We start from the raw sequence: 24,451 nt of genomic DNA on the forward strand, positions 1-24,451 counted from the left end.
TTGTGAGTGCTTCTAAGAAACAGAGAGGATGATGTGGAGTTGAAGTATGCTCAGAGGCAAAAAAACTGGATTACTGGTCTAGATTGCCATTGACCTTGGGGAAGCCACCTCTCTGGGCCATTTCTGAGGCCCCTTCCAACCCTCCACGGTGTATTTTGTCTTCCCCCATTTGCAGCACCAAGGCTGATCATTTGTTGATATCTAAGTGTTGAAGTTGGGCAGAGTTTTTCGGAGAAGGTATCTTTATTCATGGCTCCCCTGGAATGTCCCAACAGCTAAGTTTCCATCTTTCTCTTGGTAGAGGAACTCTGCTTAGTAGATTTGGCGCTGCATTGACATCTAGTCCTTTAAGTAGGATCGTGCTTGGGGAACAAAAGGGCTATCCTCTTGTAGACCCTCCATTATAACTTCTATTTCCTCTCATGGAGAAAGAGAAAAAAAAAAAAATGGCATCTAGGTGTAGCACATGGTTACTGTGATGGAAATTGTCTTTGGTTTGAAGAACTTAGGTCCAGAGTATACTGTACTATGTACAGGAGCTCCCTGGCTCATTTGTTCATTCACTCACTTGCTCTTTTACTTGAGAAACTTTAATTGAGCACCTATTGAGCGCTCGGCATGGGGGACAGAATAGTGAATAAGATGGTGACTCTTCCCACTGCTTGTTTCCTCACACTATCTGGGTGATGGAACCACCAGGAATCCACTGTCACATTTTGCTCTTAGGGAAAATTTAAATTAGGAGCCTGTTTCAAAAGGAAGTTGGGAGAATATTAAGCCCTCTTGTTCCAAGGGCACCCTGGGCTTGCCACCCAGAGCCTTGGCCTTCATCCCAAACTCCTGCAGCCCATTCTCTTTGGTCTAGAACACTGACCCCTTGTTGCCCAGTTCCTCAGCATGATTTATTTCCTGCTGCCTAATCTCCTTGATTCTGTAATACTCACCTACCTTTATCTTTAATACTAGCTAGCTCTTTCCTGGCATTTTTTAAACTTTTTGCACTTAATCCATTAACCTCCTAAAACCTGTGGCCTTTATTGGCTTCTCTTGACCCCTCCAATGCCAGGTCCTCTGACCACTAACCCAAATCCTGGGCTTATTCTCATGGACCTGCCTTGTTCTGATGCTGGCAACAAGGGACCACATTCTCTGAGCACCCTGGAACTCGCCTACGACTAATTGTGTCACTTAACTCAGGACCCAAACCACCAGCCTTGATTCCTACCTCCTTTATGTAGTCCTAACCGTAATATGCTCAACTTTTGTTTAAAATCTTTTTACGGAACTAGAACAGTTACGATATAAAGTTCACCTTTATATTTTAAGTACACATTTACATATCTATTGAGTAGATTTGATGCCCATAGTAGAGTTACTTTAAGTCTTTCAGCACAATACTTAATTCAGTTTCCACTGTCTAACATACCTTACATACAGTTTTTCATTTCTACAATTCAGCATACTGAAAAAAAGGTCTAGAGTCTAGAGAGCAGAAGAAACACACAGAATGTTTTTAAACTCTTGCTACTAGCATCCATATCTTTAGAAGAGATTCCTAGAATGGAGGGAAAGCAGCAGCTGCCTGAAATTGTGTACCTGACCCTCTGGATCCCATCCTGTATTGATTTTGTGTGTTTCTGTGCTTAGTACTTCTGGCTGCCGCTCCCTAAGTTCTGCCACTGATCTTTATGGTCAAAAGATTAAATTCACAGAGAGTTCAGAATTGACAAAAATTATAACTTCAATGCCCATCTTAATTCCATAATGAAGCACATTCTGGACTTTGGCTTAGGGCCTCTAGGCTCTGTGACAAACTAATGTGATCATGAATATGAGCAGAGCCCACTAAGAGCACTCACAGCACAGGTCGGGGCTGTGGCCTCAGTGTTGAGTGCAGGGTCCCACTGGGCAGTGGGACTTGAGATGCTCTTAAGAAGAAATGATATGGCTTCATGACTCAAAGTTGCTCCTAGGCTGTCCCACAATATTCAGTTTATTTCCTATTGATTTAAGAGAGAATAGGGACCATTCTGGGGCTTCCAGGATGATGCTAGTGGTAAAGAACCTGCCTGCCAATGCAGAAGACATAAGAACACTGGTTTGATCCCTGAGTCAGGAAGATCCCCTAGAAGAGGGGATGGCAACCAGCTCTAGTGTTCTTGCCTGGAGAATCCCATGGACAGAGGAGCCTGGCAGGCTACAGTCCATAGGGTTGCAAAGAGTCAGATATGACTGAAGTGACTTAGCACAGCACATACGGGGCCATTATATGATTACAGGAAGGTGAAATGACATGAGAAGGTCAGTGTCATAGAAAGCCTGGTTTGCCAGTGACATACAAAATTGCCTGGAATAGGAGAGCCCAGTGCCTGGATATCAACCCAGGTCCAGGAGATGAGGGCCTGGACTAAAGCAGTTCATGTAAAGGGGATGAGACTCACATAAGAAAACATCCCAGAGACAGAATTGGAGGCAGAAGTTAGGAGACAATGATGAGAGAAGACATGGCTTTCTTGAAACCATATTTACCAAAACACCACCTTTACTTAGAAACTGTCCTAAGTCACACTTTCTGGGAAACCTTGAGTTGGAAGGAGTAGGGAGAATGGACACTTTATACAGAAGTTCTCCCATCAGAAGAGCTGAAAGACCTCCTGGGCTCAGGACTGTGGCCTTTACCCTGGAAGTGTTCAGAGTCAGGAAGCCTCCATCTGTCCACTCGGCTGTTTCCACCGGTTTCTATTGGGTTGGCCAAAAAATTCATTCAGATTTTTCTGTACGATCTTATGGAAAAACCTGGATGAACTTTTTAACCAACCCAATAACAAAAGGATCACAGTTGCTCATGGTGTGTTCCATGACTCCAGGCCCCTTCCTACCCTCTTTTAAAATAATTGAGGCTAAAGTTCCAAATCCGGAGCAGTTTAATTCTCAAAGAGATAGCTGATAAATACAATTATATGTAGCTCTTCCTCACTGTGATTTGTGAGCAGGTCAAATGCGGGTTTGAATCTGAACCAGACACCAGTGTGTCACTGCTGTCGAGCCAGGCTTCAGAAGAGTGATCTGTCTTTCCCAGGCGAAAAAAACATCTTTCCTCATAGAAACCATGACATCTTGGCCTGCAGTGAGGATCGTCTTGCTTGCCACAAACTGACAGAACAAATTTTTTTAAAAAAGGAAAAGGCAGTCTGGTAGTTGTAGATAAATTGCATGGGTTAACAATATGACCCCTTCATAAACACATTTTTATTTGAAGTGACAGACTGGAAACAAAATAAGCCAGTGAGCAAATCCCTTTTTTAGAATAGTTGGATAAGATGCATATTAGCACCAATAATCCACTGTTGCTCCTATGATATGTCTTCAGAAGTGAGGCCGGTCTTCTGCCCCATCCTCAAAGGTCCTGAATATTCTTTTAGCTTAAGATGTTTTAGATTCAGGGATGGTTTTTCCAGGTGGTCTCCATGGACAAAGAAGAGACTTCTTCTTTGAGGTCAAGATTATGTGTTTCCACTTTCCCCAACATTGGTGCAAAAGGATAGTGTTTACTGGGAAAAATGAAAGAAAAGTGATTTGCTGAATGAATATATTAATCATTCTTACTACTTGAGGGATATTCTTACCAACCCTGAAAATTTTCCCTTGACATAGAATAAATGTCTCAATAACCCTTCACCTCTACAACTTTTTTATATGATTCTCATTTCTGTAAAGAAGACCCATGAATATGAGACATTCAAGGGGACTTTTTTCAGCTCTGTTCTACCAATCACACTTTTTCATTAAAAACGCTGTTTTAGGTGTTTAACAAATCCTGGTTTTAGATGTGTGTGTGTATGTGTATACACACATACACACACACACACACACACACACATACATATATATATATATACACACACATACATCTGTGTGATGTAGCATAGATTTCCTCCTCTCTTGAAAACATTTCTTCATTTTGTAGATAGACAGATGGTCATTCCCTTCCACCTAAATGTCCATTACCAATGTGTTGGTTAAAAAATGGGTTTATGTCATTTTGGCAGTTGTTAAAATGCTCAAAAAATGTGAAAAGATGTGTAAGGTACATTAAATTTAAAAAGCAATAGTTAAAATGTTCATATAGTATGATATCACTTGTTTAAAAAAGCATGTGTATATGTGTTTGTAAGTGTAAAGAAAGGATTTGAAAGAGAATCAAGAGACTATTAAGTGTAATTATCGTTGGGATTTAAGACTATGGGTGGAGGGAAATGGAAACTTTTACTTTTCATTTTACACTCCTCTCTATTGTGGGCTATTTTGTCATGTGTAAAAGAGTCTGTGGATATGTTATGGTTCTTTTTAAATCCAAATATCAGAATTTTATTTTTTGCGTTTCTTTGGTGTTCTTTTGCAAAAATATATTATAAATATGTATTACTTTTGCTCATGGCTAAATCTGCCTCAGTTTACATCTTCTGTCTACAAACTGTTCAGAAGCAGATATTCTATTCAATGAAATCTTTTATTTTAAATTTGATGTACTTCCCCTTTTAATATGGCAGAATCTACACACAATAAATATTTCTAATTTTAATATTCATAAGTGGAAGATAAAAGGCAAACTCTTGGGGGTTGTTTTCTCATCTATTTCTCATAGCTTTTTTATTTTGTTTGGTTTTTTGTTTGTTTTAAGACAAGGGATATGGTGGTTATCATACTATTTAATGGGCTTTCCAGATGATTCAGTGGTAAAGAATCCACTTGCTAATGCAGAAGACATGGGTTCAAGCCCTGGGTCTGGAAGATCCCCTGGAGAAGGAAATGGCAACCCACCCCAGTATTTTTGCCTGAGAAATCCCATGGACAGAGGAGCCTGGTGGGCTACAATCCATAGGGTCTCAAAAGAGTTAGGCACGACTGAGCGACTAAACAACAGCATACTATTTAATGCCAGTTGACTTTTCTGCATGAGCTCTGCCACGAGAAGCTCTGCTATGGATGTAGGAAGCAGTGTTCCAATGGCTTTTTAAACAATTGCATCACCCTCAATTACATGGGATAAATATTTTGCCCTGCTAGTTGTAAATTAGTAGTTTTGACCAACTGTCTCAGGTGAGTTTGTAAGGGCCTAGTGCAATTTAATCAAGTACTTCATGCCCTACACTTTGGTTCCTTTGGATGGCAGCTGCCAGTTTGAAAAATAGAGCTGAAGTTGTGGTCTGTACCCAGCTTCTGAGTAAATCATTCCTGCTGGCCTATTGTGGGTTTTAACGCCCAGGATTCTATGCTGTGTTAATGTCTGAGACAGAGAAAGCAATCAGGGCACTTTTAGGTGACAGGGATGAGGGCTTGCTGGTTAGTCAGAATAAAACCTAGGATAATTCCAGTGGGAAATGACCAGGATGATCAAGATCTTAAAATCAAGTTTTATATGGAAAAAGTAAAGGAACAAAGAAACTGTAGCCTAGAAATGGGCAAAATAATTGATTATCAGCGCCCGGAAGGATGCCAGACATCATCTCATTCAAGCTCCTTCCTTTTACAGATGACATTCAAAGCAGTTGAATAAGTTGTTGGACATCATGGAGCTTATTCGTGGTGATGCAGAAACTAGAACTGATGTCTGACTCCCATGCCCAGTACTCCTTTCCCAGTGCCTTGCCCAGAGTCTTTCCTTTCTATCACAGCTACGAGGTGATGAACATATGCTTCTTATGTTCTTAAGAAGCATAAATAGGATGAATGCATAAAGGGCTTAGCTTAGAGTCTGGCAAAGAGAAAAAACCCTTCATGTTTTAATTCCATTTCACGCCTTTAGGTCTCCTACCATAATAACCAATAAGTGAGGGTAAGACTGTAGCTAGAATTGATCATTGTCTTTAAGTGGATGTTCTGTTTTTTGAGAATGTTGGATTAGAACATATGAGAATAAAACATAAGTTTATATTTCATCAAAACATAGGAAAATATGAAAAAAAAAACCTTTTTAATGAATATAATTGTCCAGCAATACAAAAAGCTGTGCTCAGAGCTGAGTTTCTCATCATAAGTTGTATTCAAGTGTGCCAGGTGGCAATCAATCCAACATTCCCTACAGAATTCTCTTAATGAATTTAAGCTATGATTAAATTATTTCCTCGTCTGTCTTTAATTTTCAGGCAATGAGGATAAGGCAAAAGATGTAGCCACTGCAAGTGTTCAGGAAGATTAATCTGATAGCAGCAACAAATGGGGAAGCAGAAATGCAAATGGGAAGCTGGCTAGGGGCTGTAACATTTTGAACTATCAATAGGAAATCACAGAAAAATAAATGCTGGATCAACCACAAAAGCTTCAGAATCTGATCTGCATTTATTTCACCTCTCCTATCATAAAACTGATTATGTACTGAGTCACAAAGCTCCTGAGATTTCTACTCATGGCCAAGCTCCTTAAAGTTCCCCATGATTGGTGCATCTGCCAGTCTCAGTAACCACCCAGCAGGAAGACAAGGGCACTAAATGGTGGAGATGCTGGAAAAAGCAGGAATAAAGGGTTGAAAACAGACCGTGTTCAGCTAAGCTTGCATGCATCTCTTTTCTCCTTAGGTTATGTTGACATCGGACTGATTCCAAAAGGAGCCAGGGACATACGAGTAATGGAGGTTGAAGGAGCTGGAAACTTTCTGGCCATCAGGAGTGAAGACCCTGAAAAATATTACCTCAATGGAGGATTTATTATCCAGTGGAATGGGAACTACAAGCTGGCAGGGACCATCTTTCAATACGACAGAAAAGGAGACCTGGAGAAACTGATGGCCACGGGTCCCACCAATGAGTCAGTGTGGATCCAGGTAACACAGAAGTGAAGGAAACTGCTGACATTTACACTCGTTAGGATCTTTGTAATTGTCTTTTCCAAAGTATTTGCTAGAGGATATGGCTCTAGTGGTAAAGAACCTGTGTGCCAATGCAGGAGACATAAGAGATGCAGGTTCGATCCCTGGGTTAGAAAGATCCCCTGGAAAAGGGCATGGTAACCCACTCCAGGATTTTGCCTGGAGAACCAACATAGAGAGAGGGGCCTGGCAGGCTATAGTCCAAAGGCTCACAAAAAGTCAGACATGACTGAAGTGACTTAATTAATAATCCTTAAAGCTCCTTTTAGCAAGGAACAAGGGGGAAAATCCTTTATTGCCTAAAATTGCTGCCACTCTCATGATGGAATGCCAGGGGCCCTAAGATCATCCATGGAGTTCAGTTTCCAATATGGTCAATGCAGGCTATTTATTTCAGGATGAGTTTTTCCTGGGATATGAAAATGACAGCAGCAGTCTATGTCAGCCTGTTATGAGTTTTCAAACAGCTTTCCAGCAGTGGTGATGAACTGGCATGGTTCTTTCACGTGTTCTCATGTGCTTGTCCTCAGACAAAAGATCGGACTTTCTAAAACCCTTGGAGGAGAAATATATTTAGATATAGGATGTGCTCTTCAAAGGCAGAGGTGATTTGTCTACCATACTGGCAAACAACTATAGAAAAGGAGTGGGATAATTATACCAGCAGAGGCAAGGCAAGGTTGGGGATTACGAATGGCCCAAGAGATAGTGACATCTAACTATATCCAGAATTTAGAGGTAAGTCATTTCAGAACCAGAGATCAGAGCATTCACAGAAGCTAGAAGTCAAGGCTTGACAGCCATGATCCATAAATGTCAGGAGACCTTACATTTTAGAGGCCCACCAGGGAAAAAAGTTTTATATGTGGGGACCCATAATTCCATGGAGCAACCAATCCACCATCTCTAATGTAAGATAAATCTATTTCAAACACCTGATAAGTAGATTGCCTGCAGGAGAGGGAAAGGAGGAGAAGGTCCCAAATTCTGATTACAATTTTATGCTTTGGCTAAAACCCATGACCATTTTAACCCCAGAATTATATGCTGTAAAGAAATCAGCCTAAGAGCTAGAAGAGGGCATCATAAAGCAATAAAAACAACAACCAAATTAGTGTTTACTGAGTGCTAACTGTATGCCTGGCACAGATCCAACCATATTTAATCACATAACGATTATTTATTTAGCTGTCATCAACAATCCTTAGTCATGCTGTGATTATCCTTACCTTGTTGATAAGGAAAGTAAGGCACAAGGAGATCAAGGAAATCACCCATAACCACAAAGTTAGTAAGTATGCAAGGGCAAAAAGTGACCTACCAGCTATTGTTGGAAAGGGTACTCTGGTTAATCCCTCAGAATAATTCCCATATGATTAGATTTCCCATGGGAATTCAGTCAAGCAATAATAGATTGGGGCAGATTAGATGTAGATGTAGACTTACAGGTGGAAGTAGACGTGCTTATTTAATGGCGATTGTTCCAGTGCATGCCTTCATGACTACTTTAAGGTGGTGGACATTGGGCAGGATTTTTTTACGTGACTGTGATTTGCTGTGTAAGGTCACATCGGAGTTTTGCATGACCCCTCTCTTGCCCTTTAGCTTCTATTCCAGGTGACTAATCCTGGTATCAAGTATGAGTATACAATCCGGAAGGATGGCCTTGACAATGACGTGGAGAAGCTGGTGTACTTCTGGCAGTATGGCCGCTGGACAGAGTGCAGTGTAACATGTGGAACAGGTGAGAACAGATGCTCTCTCTATGAACCACGTCAGCTTCAGAATAAGCCATGGAGACAGTTCAAGCCGGCAGTTTGCACTCATGTCCCTGAGTCTTCAGGGTTCTACAAAGATGGCCCAGGGGCTTCTATGAGTAGTAAATGTGTCAGACATGGTATAAACAAAGAGGCAGTTTTCTTTTTTTTTTAATCAGCTTTATATACTATCCTCGTGAAACGTTTTGTTTACATAAAGAGTTACAAGTCTTTTATTTATTTTCCATATTTGTTTATTTGGCTTTGCCAGGTCTTCGTTTCAGCATGTGGGATCTTTAGTTGTGCTGTGCTAACTCTTAGTTGTAGCGTGTGGGATCTAGTTCCCTGACCAAGGGTGGGACCCAGGCTCCCTGCATTGGGAGCTTGGAGTCTTAGCCACTGGACTGCTAGGGAAGTCCCTACATGTCTTTTTATTTACTTATTTATTTATTTTTAATTGGAGGATAATTGCTTTACAGTATTCTTTTGGTTTCTGCCATATATCAACATGAATCAGTCATAGGTATACCCATGTCCCCTCCCTCTTGAACCTCCCTCCCACCTCCCACCTCCCACCTCCCACCTCATCCCAACCCTCAGGGGCATCATGGAGCTCAAATCTGGTGCTTAGCAACAACCTGTGTGTCTTTTTAAAAAGCAAAACATAAAGATTTATAACTGTTCTGGTTGAGGACCACAGAAGTCAAACCACCTACCAGAGGCATCCTTTCAATTATGGCCACATCCAGACCATAACCAGCTCTCCTGATTCCTAGCCCAATGGTCTTTTTCTGTCTCCAATTGATCAGTTTTTCATACCTACAGGAATAATAGTTTTCTCTCATAAAATCAAGCATTGGAGAGGTTCCTTGCCGTTAAGTATGTCAGGATAGCACAGGTTCTGCTGCGGTAACAAATCAAAATCTTAGGAACACAGTGAAGGTTTATTTTTATCCCATTCTAAACATAGATCAGATGACCCTGCTTTGTCTTGTAGCTGAGACATCTGAAATTGCCCCGCTGGGAGGGGAGAAATTGAAGAGGCAGACTGGCCCTTCATAATGGCCTTGGCCTGGAGTGATGCAGACCACTTCTGCTTAGGTTTCATTGATTGGCCTCAGCCCTGTAGGCACAGTCCTACTTCAGACAGATGCTAGAAGCAGGACAGGAGCACATGGACATTTGTAGAACATGGGCTCTCGAGGTCTCTGAAGGCAGGAGTTGGGGCTGTTCTGGTACTTGGGGCTCTTCACTCATTTGGGGACTTTAATAGTAAACTCTAACTCTCTTTTCTTCTTTTGGATACTGTCCAAGTCTGTTCTGGAATTTTATGCCTCTGTTGTTACTACTGCCTATAAAATGAGGGCAACTAACGATAGTGGTAAAGAACCCGCCTTCCAAAGCAGGAAACGTAAGAGAAGCGGCTTTGACCCCTGGATCAGGAAAATCCCCCGGAGGAGGGCAAAGCAACCCACTCCAGTATTTTTTCCTGGAGAATCCCATGGACAGACTGGCAGGCTACAGAGTTGCAAAGAGTCAGACACGACTGAAGCGACTTAGCATTCATGTATGCATTGTTACTACTGCCTATAAAACAAGGACGACTATATGCTGAAACGCCAGAATCAGCAATACAGCAAAGAGAATCAAAGTGATGGAATGAAGGAGCCAGGAGAATACAGCCTCCTTCTCCCTGGCTTCCTCTCATGTACTTTGCTCCATTTGTCCACTTGCTCCTTCTACCCCCTGCCCCCCAGGAGGTAATCATGGAAAGAGATCCAGCGACAGTGAAACAACTTCAGTATTACTGATTTCTTTCTTTCCTTCCTTCAGTATAGAAAACCAAGAGCTAACCTTTGGAATGGAGAAGGAAATGGCAACCTCCTCCAGTATCCTTGCCTGGAGAATCCCATGGACAGAGGAGCCTGGTGGACTATGGTCCACGGGGTCGCAAAGAGTCGGACATGAGTGAGCACACAGCACACAACCCTTAGAAATAACAGGTCATATGTTCATTTCAAAGTGCGTGACATTTTGAAAAACCCCAAACCTCTGGAAATCTGTCCAGGTCAAATGTGCACTGACAGCAGCCTCAGGGGCATCCGTAAGAGCCTGTCCTGCTGTTCCCGCCAAGGATCCTGCCCCTGCTGCCCAGGAGGGCTGGACACGCTGAGAAGCAAAAGCTACTTAAGCAGAAAATAAGAAAATATTTTCCTGAGGAACAGTTGTGAGGAACATGAAGTCATTGAGACTTCATTGTGGTTAACAAATACTTTTTCAATTTTGCATCCCTTTTGTTCTCTTTTCTGTGCAAGGATTGTTGTTGTTTAGTTGCTAAGTTGTGTCCCACTCTTTTGCATCCCCATGGACTACAGCCTGCTAGGCTCCTCTATCCTGGGATTTTAAGCTTTAAGTTTGAATCATTTGTCCCAGGACACCACAGAGAGAAACTCAGCCAGTCCTGCCTTAGCAGGGCCTCCTCAGAGAAGAAGAGAACATCATCCAACCCCTCCTGCTATTTCAGCATGGGTTGGACTCCTTGCGTGACTTGTGTGATATTTCAGAACAGGGGAAATACCATATAAATAGCTGATTGGTGTGAGAATCATAAAGATATATCTGCAGTTAGCAATGAGATGCAACAGCCTTACCAAGAGTGAAGGGCCTTTGATTTTGATACAGCCTGATCCTTCAGTTGCACCTCGGCCAACTTGGGCAAATGTCACTCTGCTTATTAAACTTTAGCACAGCGATCATAGTGTCCACATGCTCACCTGAATTTCAGCCTCTGCTATCTATTCAAATAGCACTGTGCTGTCTTCGTTCTGACAGAGAAGAGTGACAGTGTATCCACCTTCGTACTCTCAGACATAGAGAATGAAATGCTAATATTTACACAGGACACTCACTGTTAAATATAAAGATGGAAGCATGCCCAAAACACTGAATCATTTGGTGGTGTATTTTTATGTCAGGTTAAAATTTTATATATTGTAAAACTAACTTAAATACGTTAATTAAAATTTTTTTTTTAAATCAACACCCTAACACATATGCACTTTGGTATTTTGCTTTATTGCCCTTCAATATTCTTGCTTCCCATCATAGATCTTTATGTGAAAGAAAGTGAAGTTGCTCGGTAATGTCCAACTCTTTGCAACCCCGTGAACTGTAGCCTGCCAGGCTCCTCCACCCATGGGATTTTCCAGGCAAGAGCACTGGAGGGGTTGCCATTGCCTTCTCCAGTAGATGTTTACAGTGGTGCATGCGGATGGATTTATGTACACACACACACACGTTTTCATTTAACATCCTAACATAGGTAATTTTCCACGTATTATTAGTGTCCAGAACAATCATTTTTATGGACACATTATATTTCACTAGCAAGACAATTGGAGAAGGCAATGGCACCCCACTCCAGTACTCTTGCCTGGAAAATCCCATGGACAGAAGAGCCTGGTAGGCTGCAGACCATGGGGTCGCGAAGAGTGGGACACGACTGAGCGACTTCACTTTCACTTTTCCCTTTCATGCATTGGAGAAGGAAATGGCAACACACTCCAGTGTTCTTGCCTGGAGAATCCCAGGGACAGGGGAGCCTGGTGGGCTGCCGTCTATGGGGTCGCACAGAGTCGGACACGACTGAAGCGACTTAGCAGCAGAAGCAGCAGCAGCAAGACAAAGCAAAATTCCCTTAGCCAGTTCCTTATTGATCATTACCCTCTAATGAGCATCTTTGGGCCCATGTAAAGAATTATCTCATTAAATGTTAATTTGTAAATATAATTTCTGGGTTCAAAAAGTAAGATATACCAAATATTAAGAAATTTATTATCAAATTGATTCCCATAGTAAAAGGGTTGCTAGTTTTACACTTTTTCACTTGAAAATATTTCAAACATTCCAGCAAAAAAAGGAGAATGCCATAACAAACTCCTGTATATCAACGACTCAAGTTTATCAGATCTTATTATTATGTCATGTTTATTTCAATCTTCATTTTTAAAGAATAAAAAAGTGCAAAAATATACTTAAAGAGCACTCTCTAATTCCACTCTCTTTCCTTTCTCCCAGAGTTAACTAGAGTCAATGTTTTGTTTCCATGTGGGAGAAACACTAGAGGAATGGCAAAGAGAAAGAAGATCTTGGCAGTCATCTGGGGAAGTAATATTAGTGGCTTGAACTAAAAGTAAGGTGGTACACACTGCTATATTTAAAATGGATGACCAACAAGGCCCTGCTGTGTAGCACATGGAACTCTGCTCAATGTTATGTGGCAGCCTGGATGGCATTGGGGGTTTGGGGGAGAAAAGATAAGTGTATATATATGGCTGGGTCCCTTCGTGGTCTACTTGAAACTGTCACAACATTTTTTGTTAATCAGCTATACCTCCATAAAAAAGAAAAAGTTATATTTGGCAAAACTAATACAATTATGTAAAATTTAAAAATAAAATTAAAAAAAGTAAATAAATAAAAGTAAGGTGTTACAGGTAGAAAAATTATACAAACGTGGAGATATTTAGGAGGCGGACTAGCCTGGACTTACTGGTTGATTCAGTTTATCTGTTGGTAAGGAGTTTTTTGAGCCTGAGGGATGGTTGAAATGTTCTCCTTTCAGTGTTCCCCTCTGCATAACTGGCTAAATGTGGTTTTACTCACTGAAGCAGAGAGATGTGACAAGAAACATTTCTAAAGAGGAGTTTATAATTATGTGAATTCAGTTAAAGTGAGTGTGAGATGTCCAAGTGAAAATATCCAAAGGCAGCAAGTAGCATGCTTATTTTAAAATATATGTCAGATTGCTGTATTTTTCAGTTTGGACTGCTATTACAAAACACAACAGACTGGGAAGCTTCATTTCTCACAGTTCTGGAGGCTAGAAATTCCAAGGTCAAGGTGCTCACAGATTTAGTTCTCAGAGAATCTTCTGACTTGATGGCTATCTTCTCACTGTATCCTTACATGGCAGAGAGAGCAAGGTCTCCTGTGCCCCTTCTCCTTTACATAAGGGTGTCTTTTCTGTTATGAGGACCTTACCCTCATGACCCAATTACCTCCCCATTACCCCACCTGCAAATACCATGACACTGGTGTGGGGGGGCTTCAACATATGAATTGTCATATGTTCAACAAATGTTCATTCCATAGCACTGTCCTATCAAACATATTTTATCCAGAGTAAATTCTTGTTGTAATTATTTTACTGTCCTTCAGTTCAGTTCAGTCACTCAGTTGTGTCCAACTCTTTGTGACCCCATAAACTGCAGCACGCCAGGCCTCCCTGTCCATCACAAACTCCTGGAGTCCACCCAAACTCATGTCCATTGAGTCAGTGATGCCATCCAGCCATCTCATCCTCTGTCATCCCCTTCTCCTCCTGCCCTCAATCTTTCCCAGCATCAGGGTCTTTTCAAATGAGTCAGCTCTTCGCATGAGGTGGCCAAAGTACTGGAGTTTCAGCTTAAACCTCATTCCTTCCAATGAACACTCAGGACTGATTTCCTTTAGGATGGACTGGTTTGATCTCCTTGCAGTCCAAGGGACTCTCAAGAGTCTTCTCCAACACCACAGTTTAAAAGCATCAATTCTTCTGCACTCAGCTTTCTTTATAGTTCAACTCTTACATCCATACATGACCACTGGAAAAACCAGTGCCTTGACTAGACAGACCTTTGTTGGCAAAGTAATGTCTCTGCTTTTTAATATGCTGTCTAGGTTGGTCATAACTTTCCTTCCAAGGAGTTAGTGTCTTTTAATTTCATAGCTGCAGTCACCATCTGCAGTGATTTTGGAGCTCAAAACAATAGTCAGCCACTGTTTCCACTGTTTCCCCATCTATTTGCCATGAAGTGATGGGACAGGATGCCATGATCTTAGTTTTCTGAATGTTGAGGTTTAAGCCAACTTTCTCACTCTCTTCTTTCACACTCATCAAGAGGCTCTTTAGTTCTTCTTCAATTTCTGCCATAAGGGTGGTGTCATCTGCATATCTGAGGTTATTGATATTTCTCCCAGCAATCTTGATCCCAGCTTGTGTTTCTTCCAGTCCAGCATTTCTCATGATGTACTCTGCATAGAAGTCTAATAAGCAGGGTGACAATATACAGCCTTGACGGACTCCTTTTCCTATTTGGAACCAGTCTGTTGTTCCATGTCCAGTTCTAACTGTTGCTTCCTGACCTGCATACAGATTTCTCAAGAGGCAGGTCAAGTGGTCTGGTATTCCCATCTCTTTCAGAATTTTCCACAGTTTCTTGTGATCCACACAGTCAAAGGCTTTGGCATAGTCAATAAAGCAGAAATAGATGTTTTTCTGGAACTCTCTTGCTTTTTCAATGATATTATATTTCTTTATGGACTTTGAATTCTAATTTATAGGCTTGATTTGAGCATGATTTCCTATTTGTTGTTAAGTCACCATTGTGTCAAATTCTTTGCAACCCAATGGACTGCAGCATACCAGCCTTCTCTGTCCTCCACCGTCTCCCAGAGCTTGCTCAAACTCATGTTCTTTGAGTCAATGATGCCATCCAACCATCTCATCCTCTGTCACCTCCTCCTTCTCCTGCCCTCATTTTCCCCAGCATCAGAGTCTTTTCCAATGAGTCAGCTCTTCTCATCAGGTGACCAAAGTATTGGAGCTTCAGCTTCAGTCCTTCCAGTGAATATTCAGGGTTGATTTCCTTTAGGATTGACTAGTTTGATCTTGCAGTCCAAGGTACTCTCAAGAGTCTTCCCCAGCACCACAATTTGAAAGCTTCAACTCTTCAGTGCTCAACCTTCTTTATGGAAAAACTCTCCCTTTTGGTTTCTTTTTATTTTTCTCTTTCCTGTCCTTTTCCTCCCCTTTACTCTCTACATGCACCCACTCTTCCTAGTTTTGGCACTTTTTTCCTGACCACCCTGTGGGACTTCATTTTAGGACAGTACTTGTTAAGGTGGTTCAGAATTGCCTCTCCTTGTGACGCTGAAAATACATTAGGAATTATCACAGAGACAGCAGGCAGCTTGGTGGAGTGTTTATGTGACAAGCTGAGTCCTTACTTTGCCACCTTCCTAGGCCTGAAGTTCAGGAGTTAGGATCTAAGAAGTTTGTGGTGAGGGTGGTCTCTTTCCCACCTCATGTGGAGCAGTTAAAGCTCTCAGACTTCACTGGAGCCAAGTACATGGCCACCACCCACAACAGCTTCTGGCAGACCCTTCACTTAAGTCCTGCTCACCCTTTTGCCAGGATTTTTACCTTCATTTAAGCATTGTGACATTTTGGTTTTCCCTTTGAAATAGTTATAATTGAATACTTTTTATAATTTTGCATATTACTGAACCACCAGTAATTTTACATATTTGTTGTTTTTGTTCAGTGAAGTCATGTCCAGCTCTTTGCAACTCCATGGGCTGCAGCACACCAGGCTTCCCTGTCCTTTACTATCTCCTGGAGTTTGCTCAAACTCATGTCCATTGAGTCAGTGATGCCATCCAACCATCTCATCCTCTGTTGCCTCATAGTTCTCCTGCCTTCAATCTTTTCCAGGATCAGAGTCTTTTCCAGTCAGTTGGCTCTTTCCCTCAGGTGGCCTAAGGATTGGAGTTTCAGCTTCAGCATCAGTCCTTCCAATGAATATTCAGGGTTGATTTCCTTTAGGGTTGACTGGTTTTATCTCCTTGCAGTCCAAGGAACTCTCAGGAGTCTTCTCCAACACCTACGAATTACTCTTGTCTATTTGGAGCAGAGAGCTACTAAAGTATAAATTCACTAAGATGTAATCAGTCATTGGCTTCTTATCTGGAAGAAGGCTTTGAAGGAGAACCAAAATGATATGTTCCAAGGGAAAGATAGAGCTCTGCATCTGCTGGCTCAGTCTTGACCTGCCAAAGAAAAAGGACGGGTGGGACGTTGCCTGTGCCCATCCACCAAAGGCTGTCACACGTCTCTAAATCAAGAGGCTTCCACTTCCCAATCAGGCAACTTGTGTGTACAGTCAGCTTCTTCTAGCAACTCTGTATCTGTTGGCTTCAAGAGAGTGTTTTGCCTCCATATACATACCCCTTCTTCTTTTTTCAAAGATGAATTTAAACCAACATGCCTCCAGGAACAAGAACAAAATGAAGAATCCAAAAAATATAGTTAGGGAAAAAATGCAATAATTTTTGTTGAAATGAGTGAAGGACAAGAAGCAAGTTATGTTGACTATTGTAGATACAGCATTCTGATTAAATCTGGCAAAAAGGCAGCCTGTTTTTTTTCTGCTTTTATTTTATTAACAGTTGAGGTAACCAAGTTACTTAAAATGAAGTTTATGATTTAAAAAATCCACTAAGATGTTATTTCCTTAGTCTATTTAAAATTTTTATCTTTGTTTGAGAGCAGAAATCCGTATGAAGAATTGGCAGGAGAATATTATAAATTTAGTTGGCTATCATCAAAGCCAGCCCACTTATTTCCCACAGCCCACTTTTGAAAGAGAACTCAAAGTATAACAAAAACAGCGTCTCCTTCTGTTTGTGTTCATTCTTCTATCCTCTCTGCCATATTTGATTTTACTCCTGCTTTATCTGTGGGGCGTGACTTTGGGGTGACTCTGGGAGAATTTAGGATGAGCTATCCCTTGGGAAGGGTTGGAAGGGAATGGAAGAATGAGCACTACGATTCATTACAAGAGGCTTGTTGAAGAAAATTTACCCCAGTCACCCATCAAAAGATCAACCAGAAAAGTATAACCAATGAGTTATCTGTGAAGGAACAGCTGCAGAAATGCGCGACACAGATGCTGTGTTGACCTTTAGGAAGCTTCAGGACTCCTTACTAAAAAGAAATATTTTGGCAAAACCTCAAGCTCACTTTTGTAAGAATGTAAAAGCCATAGTCTTGCCCTATTCTAACCTCAGTACTGCAGGAAGCTTCTAGTTGTAATGCATTCTAACCAAAACTGCCTATATCTAGTAAAACTTAGAGCAGTGGCACCACTCTGAGACAGTGAGTCGTCACCTCAGAGTGTGACCTCTGCCAGTTCTGTGCTCCATGGTCTCCTCGATGCTGTGTTTTTAGGTGTAGAAGTACACTGATGACCTGCACCAAAGGGGGAACATTTCCCACTGCCCCACTCTGGACATCACCTGGCTTGGCTGAATTCTCTCTGGAGTATAATCATTGTCCCTTTGTTTAAGAAACATCATGTTCTGATAGGAAAAGATAAATACAATTCCAAAGACCATGGGAAGCTCCTGGAGATTGCTAGAACTGTTCTAAACTGCCTTAGAAACTAGATCATGTTCATTAGAAATAAATGCATGTAGAACAGATACCTACAGTCACTGAAACTAGTTCTTACAGGGTCTATCTGACAGTATTGCTATGAAGGCTCAAAATAATCATACATTTGGGATATGTCCACATATCCTTGATAAAGGGTGAGAATAATACATTAGGGCATGTATTTCTCTCTAATCCTGATAGGTGACCATATAGTGATTGTGCATGCTCAAGTCGTTCAGTCCAGCTCTTTGCGACCCCATGGACTATAGCACCAGGCTCCCTTGTCCATAGAGTAGTGCAGACAAGAATAGTGGACTGGGTTCCCATTCCCTCCTCCAGGCGATTTTCTCTACCCAGGGATCAAACGCACATCTCCTGCATTGGCAGGCAGATTCTTTACCACTGAGCCACCTGGGAAGCCCATAGTGATGCTTAGAAGACAGAAAATCAGAGTCAGATACTTCGTTGACTTTGTAAAATTGCACTTATCCTGGTGCTATTCCATCTGACTTTGTACTCTGTTAATTGTCAAGTAGGATTAAAAAAAGAATAAAAGTGTTAGTCACTCAGTCGTATCCAACTCTTTGCAACCCCATGGACTGGGCCCACCAGGCTCCTCTGTCCATGGAATTCTCCAGGCAAGAATACTGGAGTGGGTTGCCATTCCCTTCTTCAGGGGATCTTCCTGACCCAGGGATAGAACCCACGTCTCCTGCATTGCAGGCAGATTCTTTACCATCTGAGCCAACAGGGAATCCCCTTGTCCTCTGTAATTGTCAAGTTGGATCAACCAAGTCCAGATATTAACCCCCCCAAAATACCAAAATATACATGTTTCAATATGTAGGACTTCATAAAAATAATAGGAGGATTCATTGAGACAGATTTAAATATATGCTCTGGAATAAGGATTATATAGTTTACCATATGCATAAATATATAAAATAAACCACTAGTAGTACACAGTAGAGATCTGATAACTTTCTAGTTGCCTTTACTAATGAACTAGTGAGAACTCTTAGCCTAGAGTAGCTAATCTATTTTTTTTTTAGTGTTTGCCCTAGAATTAGCAATACATGTTTACAGCTAATCCAAGTCCACTTTCAAATATTAATAACACTATATCACTTTACAGGCAGTAAGAATACCTTGTAATAACAAAATATCCTAGTTACTACTGCCTCTTGTCTGTTGCATCATTTCTGTCATTCATTTCATTTGTATATGTACCTAAGCCCATATACATATGTATCATATACACATAAGCATCATAGTCAATACATTGTTGGTATTATTATTAATATTTTTAACAAACTTTTCTGTTAGATCAGCTCAGAATTTTAAAAATGCAAGTTTTTATTTAACCTTCATTTATTGCTTCTTTAATGCTTTTTCTTTTTTTAATATAGATCCAAGTTTCTGATTTTTAATGCTTTCCTTCTTTCTTAACATTTCTTTCCCACAGGTCTACTGGCAACAAATTCCTTCCACCTTTGTTTGTCTGAAAAAGTATTTCTGCTTCTCTTTTGAATGGTGATTTCACAGGGTGCCCAATTCTAGGTTGCCCTGGTTTTTTTCTCTCAACACTTCTAGTATTTCACTCCACTCTCCTCTTGCTTGTGAGATTTCTGAGAAGTCTTATGCAGTTTTTTCTTTGTGCCTCTGTGAGTAAGGTGTTTTTCCCTCTGACTTGTTTCACAATATTCTTTCTTTGTCTTTGATTTTCTATAATCTGAAAATGATATGCCTAGATGTAGTTTTTTGGCATTATCCTGGGTCTGTGGTTTGGTATCTGGCATTGTTGTTGTTCATTCCTCAGTCATGTCCGACTCTTTGCAACCCCATGGACTGCAGCACGCCAGGCTTCCCTGTCCTTCACCATCTCCCAGAACTTGCTCAAACTCATGTCCACTGAGTCGGTGATGCCATCCAACCGTCCTGTCCTCTGCTGTCCCCTCTCCTCCTGCCCCCAATCCTTCCCAGCATCAGGGTCTTTTCCAGTGAGCTGGCTCTTCACATCAGGTGGCCAAAGTATTGGAGCTTCAACTTCAGCATCAGTCCTTCCAATGAATATTCAGGATTGATTTCCTTTAGTGTCGACCAGTTTGATCTCCTTGCTGTCCAAGGGACTCTCAAGAGTCTCCTTCAAGCCACAGTTTAAAAAGCATCAATTCTTCAGCGCTCAGCTTTCTTTATGGTCCAACTCTCACATCCATACATGACCACTGGAAAAACCATAGCCTTGACTAGATGGCTTTCATTGGCAAAGTAGTGTCTCTGCTTTTTAATATGCTGTCTAGGTTTGTCATAGCTTTTCTTCCAAGGAGCAAGCATCTTGTAATTCCATAGCTGCAGCCACCATCTGCAGTGATTTTAGAGCCCAAGAAAATAAAGTCCATCACTGTTTCCATTGTTTTCCCATCTATTTGCCATGAAATGATAAGACTGACTGCCATGATCTTAGTTTTTAGAATGTTGAGTTTTAAGCCAGCTTTTTCACTGTCCTCTTTCACCTTCATCAAGAGGGTCTTTAGCTACTCTTTTCTTAATGTTTAGTTGGTGAAATTCAGGTTACCATGGTGGTCCACTTATGAGTCTCTGCTTTGGGAAGTTGGGAATCTGTGACTCCCTCTATTCGTCTATGTCTCAAGTCTTGAAGATAGTTTGACCTATACCCTTTCCTCTCACATGCCCAAGAATAGTTGGTTTTTCAGTCTGTCCAGGTTTTTTACTTGTCATTACAACAGAGTGGCAACTTCCAAGTTCCCTACATATGGAACTTTTAACCAGAATCCTTTCCAAGGAGGCTAATCTAATGTTCTCGTATTCTGCTGGTCATCTTCATTGCATCCCATCCCTTTTTTTTATCACATGCGGCCAGCAGAGATTAGTCCCTCCCCTGTTTCCAGGACCTTAATTTGGTTCCCTAATAATGTACTTTCTGGGGATTTCTCAGTTGGTTTCTCTGAAGGCTGGCTTTGCTCAGTGTGCCCTGAAATTGCTGGCTGACTGCTTTCTTGTTAACCTGTGAGTTTTGTGAGATGTTTCTGGCCTCTGCCTCTTTTTTAAGCGTGTGCTTCGCCTGATGTGTACATAGCAGGTGTAGAAGAGGAATTATAAGCAGGAAAGAGTACTTCCTGATCCTAAGTTTTGAAGATGGATCCTATCTCATTCCATTAAGCATTCTTCAAGCACCAGCAATGCTCCTATTTGAGCATATCTTATGTACTTATTTCTTTAAAAATTTCTTTCTGACCATGACAGTCAGTATATGTAATCAGTTCATTGGGATTTCAGGGAGGAGGAAACTATTGGCCTTAAGTCTTAACCAGTGTTGTGACAAGTGTGGGTTTCAGCAATGGATAATAATAAAATCAAACCTCATTAGTTGATATCCAATTAATATTTGTACTTACTGAAGTCAGTTTCAATGTCCTTTTGAGCTAGAGAAACAATTGTATAAATCAGGGTCCCGCTGTTTGTAGTAAGAAGCTTACATTATTGAAGTATTGAGGACAGGATAAGTTAGATTTGCTCTATTCCCTGGTATCAGAGTGTGAAGCCAACCCTGACCTCACAACATTCAGAAAACAGAGCTGTGCAGGCAAATAATGTTCCATGATTAGTGAGTGCGTTACAAAGAGGCTTCACGTTCAGGTTAAAATCTTTTCTCAGGGACCTAACATGCATTAAGCACTGTGCCAGGACTTAGGGGACATCATCTTAGATACATCATGTATATATCAGAGTGTATGCATCATTTATATCCTCACAGAAACCTTATACAATACTCTCATCAACATGAGGATGAGGACAGTGAGGTTGGAAGAGGCTAGAAAGATTGCCCAGGATCATTTGATACATGTTAAAAGCAGGATTCAAAACCATTTCTAATTCCAGTGGTGGTGGTGGTAATGTTGACATTGTAGTTGTTGAAGACACACACACACATCAATGTGTTTGAGCTCTTGCAGTGATGGGATTCAAGTTCTTCTTGACTGAACCTTCATTATGAAGGACAGATCTGAATTCACTGATCAAGGAAATCAGAGATGAAGGGCGTCAAGGAGCCAGAAAATACAAAATATATGTTTACTGGGAACTGAAATTGAAAGTTGATAGATTTAGATGGACTTGCCAACAAGACATATGGTTATATAATTCCTATTCTTCCCATCTTCTATGAAGTTAAATGTTATTTCTCTTTATTTAAGAGAATTGTGGCAGTGTTTGTTTTCATCTCATATTATTAAACTCAAGGTTATGTCCAGTTTTAGGAGAATTATCAATTTTGTGCTAGAGTAAAATTTAACTTGTACTGCTTAACTTGCTCTCAAATGGTTGTTTTTTTAAAAAGATCTTGTTCTTTGTCAGTATTTTAAAGACTTGGTATACAGTACTTTGAATCTCTTTCAGACGCTGTGATGAAATATTCAGGGCTTGAGTATCTTTGATCTTAAGTTAAAATAATAGGAAATCTTACATTTTCTGCCACAGATCATTACAATAAGCTAAGTCTTCAGTTTATCCCCTCATAAATTAAATTTTTCAGTCAGAAAAATCTTGTATGAGCTAAATTAACCATATAACAGTCTCCCTTTATTTTACAGTCTCAATATTGAATTGAGAATATGATGAACTGTATTGTCCTGTTTAATTTTGTTTTGGTTTTGTACATAAGAAACTTGTTCTTTATATCAAGGGATAATTTTCACTCAAGATGATCAGGTTCAAGGGTATATGAAGATAATTTTTTTTAATTAATTTTATTTTATTTTTTAACTTTACAATATTTTATTGGTTTTGCCATATAGCGAAATGAATCTGCCACAGGCATACATGTGTTCCCCATCCCGAACCCTCCTCCCTCCCCCCTCCCCATACCATCTCTCTGGGTCATCCCATTGCACCAGCTCCAAGCATCCAGTATCGTGCATCAAACCTGGACTGGCGGCTTGTTTCATATATGATATTATACATATTTCAATGCCATTCTCCCAAATCATCCCACCCTCTCCCTCTCCCACAGAGTCAAAAAGACTGTTCTATACATCTGTGTCTCTTTTGCTGTCTTGCATACAGGGTTTATTGTTACCATCTTTCTAAATTCCATATATATGCATTAGTATACTGTATTGGTGTTTTTGCTTTCTGGCTTGTTTCATTCTGTATAATAGGCTCCAGTTTCATCCACCTCATTAGAACTGATTCAAATGTATTCTTTTTAATGGCTGAGTAATACTCCATTGTGTATATGTACCACAGCTTTCTTATCCATTCATCTGCTGATGGACATCTAGGTTGCTTCCATGTCCTGGCTATTATAAACAGTGCTGCGATGAACATTGGGGTACATGTGTCTCTTTCAATTCTGGTTTCCTCAGTGTGTATGCCCAGCAGTGGGATTGCTGGGTCATAAGGCAGTTCTATTTCCAGTTTTTAAAGGAATCTCCACACTGTTCTCAATTTTTTTTAAGTAAAAGTTCTTAATTAATCTCTCACTGTGTGTTAGTCACTCAGTTGTGCCCAACTCTTTGCAACCTCGTGGACTGTAGCGCACCAGGCTCCTTTGTCCACAGAATTCTCCAGCAAGAAAATGGGAGTGTGTTGCCATGCCCTTCTCCAGGGGATCTTCCTGACCCAGTTATCAAACCAGGTTTCTTACATCACAGGTCAATTGTTTACCTTCTGAGTCTCAAGAAAGCCCCAACCACTCACTGCTGCTGCTGCTGCTGCTGCTAATTCACTTCAGTCGTGTCCAACTCTGTGTGACCCCATAGATGGCAGCCCACCAGGCTCTCCCGTCCCTGGGATTCTCCAGGCAAGAACACTGGAGTGGGTTGCCATTTCCTTCTCCAATGCACGAAAGTGAAAAGTGAAAGGGAAGTCGCTCAGTCAAGTCCGACTCTCCGCGACCCCATGGACTGAAGCCTACCAGGCTCCTCCGTCCATGGGATTTTCCAGGCAAGAGTACTGGAGTGGGGTGCCATTGCTTTCTCCAAACCGCTCACTACCAGTGTCTAAAAAAGTTTCCTATATGTTTACAGCTTCACGGTGACATTCTCATTGCTATATGTGGAGACAGTGACTCAGATTCCTCTATAAAACTTTGGGTTTGATTCTCATCTATTTAGAATGTGATTGATTTCCACTTACTGCCCTTTTCAAGTAAATACTTATAGATAATCAGTTAACTTAGTTCTGGGCCAACATATTGATTGGTACCTTAATTACTTGGAATTTCTTTGTGGGCTGTGTTCAGTGTGTAAGTTAAAGGGTCAAAAGGCAAGCCAGATTTAAAAGCCAACATCATTTTTCTTTTTTGAATTACAGGAAAAGGTCAGGGTCACATAGATTGAACCTAATCTGTTACACTTTCTGCATTTGCAGTGTTACATCATGATCACTACTCTTAAAATAATGACTGATTCTGACCCCCTCCACAAAGAGGTATTACAATATCCTATGTCAAGAAAGATTCTGTTGTTTCAGCAGTTGGTTTACAGAGTTGATTAATGACTATGCCACTCATAATTAATGGTTTGAGTTTTTTATTACAATGGAGACGTT

At 40.9% G+C, this 24,451-nt stretch overlaps 1 protein-coding gene across 8 annotated transcripts in view; it reads left to right on the plus strand.

Annotated features, from left to right (window-relative positions):
- ADAMTS12 (ADAM metallopeptidase with thrombospondin type 1 motif 12) overlaps positions 1–24,451 on the plus strand; it is a 384,678-nt gene that overhangs the window by 267,636 nt on the left and 92,591 nt on the right. For 6 of the 8 annotated variants that reach the window (XM_055554960.1, XM_055554962.1, XM_055554961.1 and 3 more), the window contains 2 exons: positions 6,576–6,820; positions 8,471–8,609. In XM_055554960.1, coding sequence (XP_055410935.1) covers positions 6,576–6,820; positions 8,471–8,609 — 384 coding nt within the window. Of the gene's footprint in view, positions 1–6,575; positions 6,821–8,470; positions 8,610–12,699; positions 16,087–24,451 lie in introns of those variants that run through there. The other 2 variants (XM_055554967.1, XR_008704937.1) reach the window with 2 other exon arrangements.

The sequence above is a fragment of the Bubalus kerabau genome, chromosome 18 (genome assembly GCF_029407905.1).
Source record: "Bubalus kerabau isolate K-KA32 ecotype Philippines breed swamp buffalo chromosome 18, PCC_UOA_SB_1v2, whole genome shotgun sequence".
Lineage (NCBI taxonomy): Eukaryota > Metazoa > Chordata > Mammalia > Artiodactyla > Bovidae > Bubalus > Bubalus kerabau.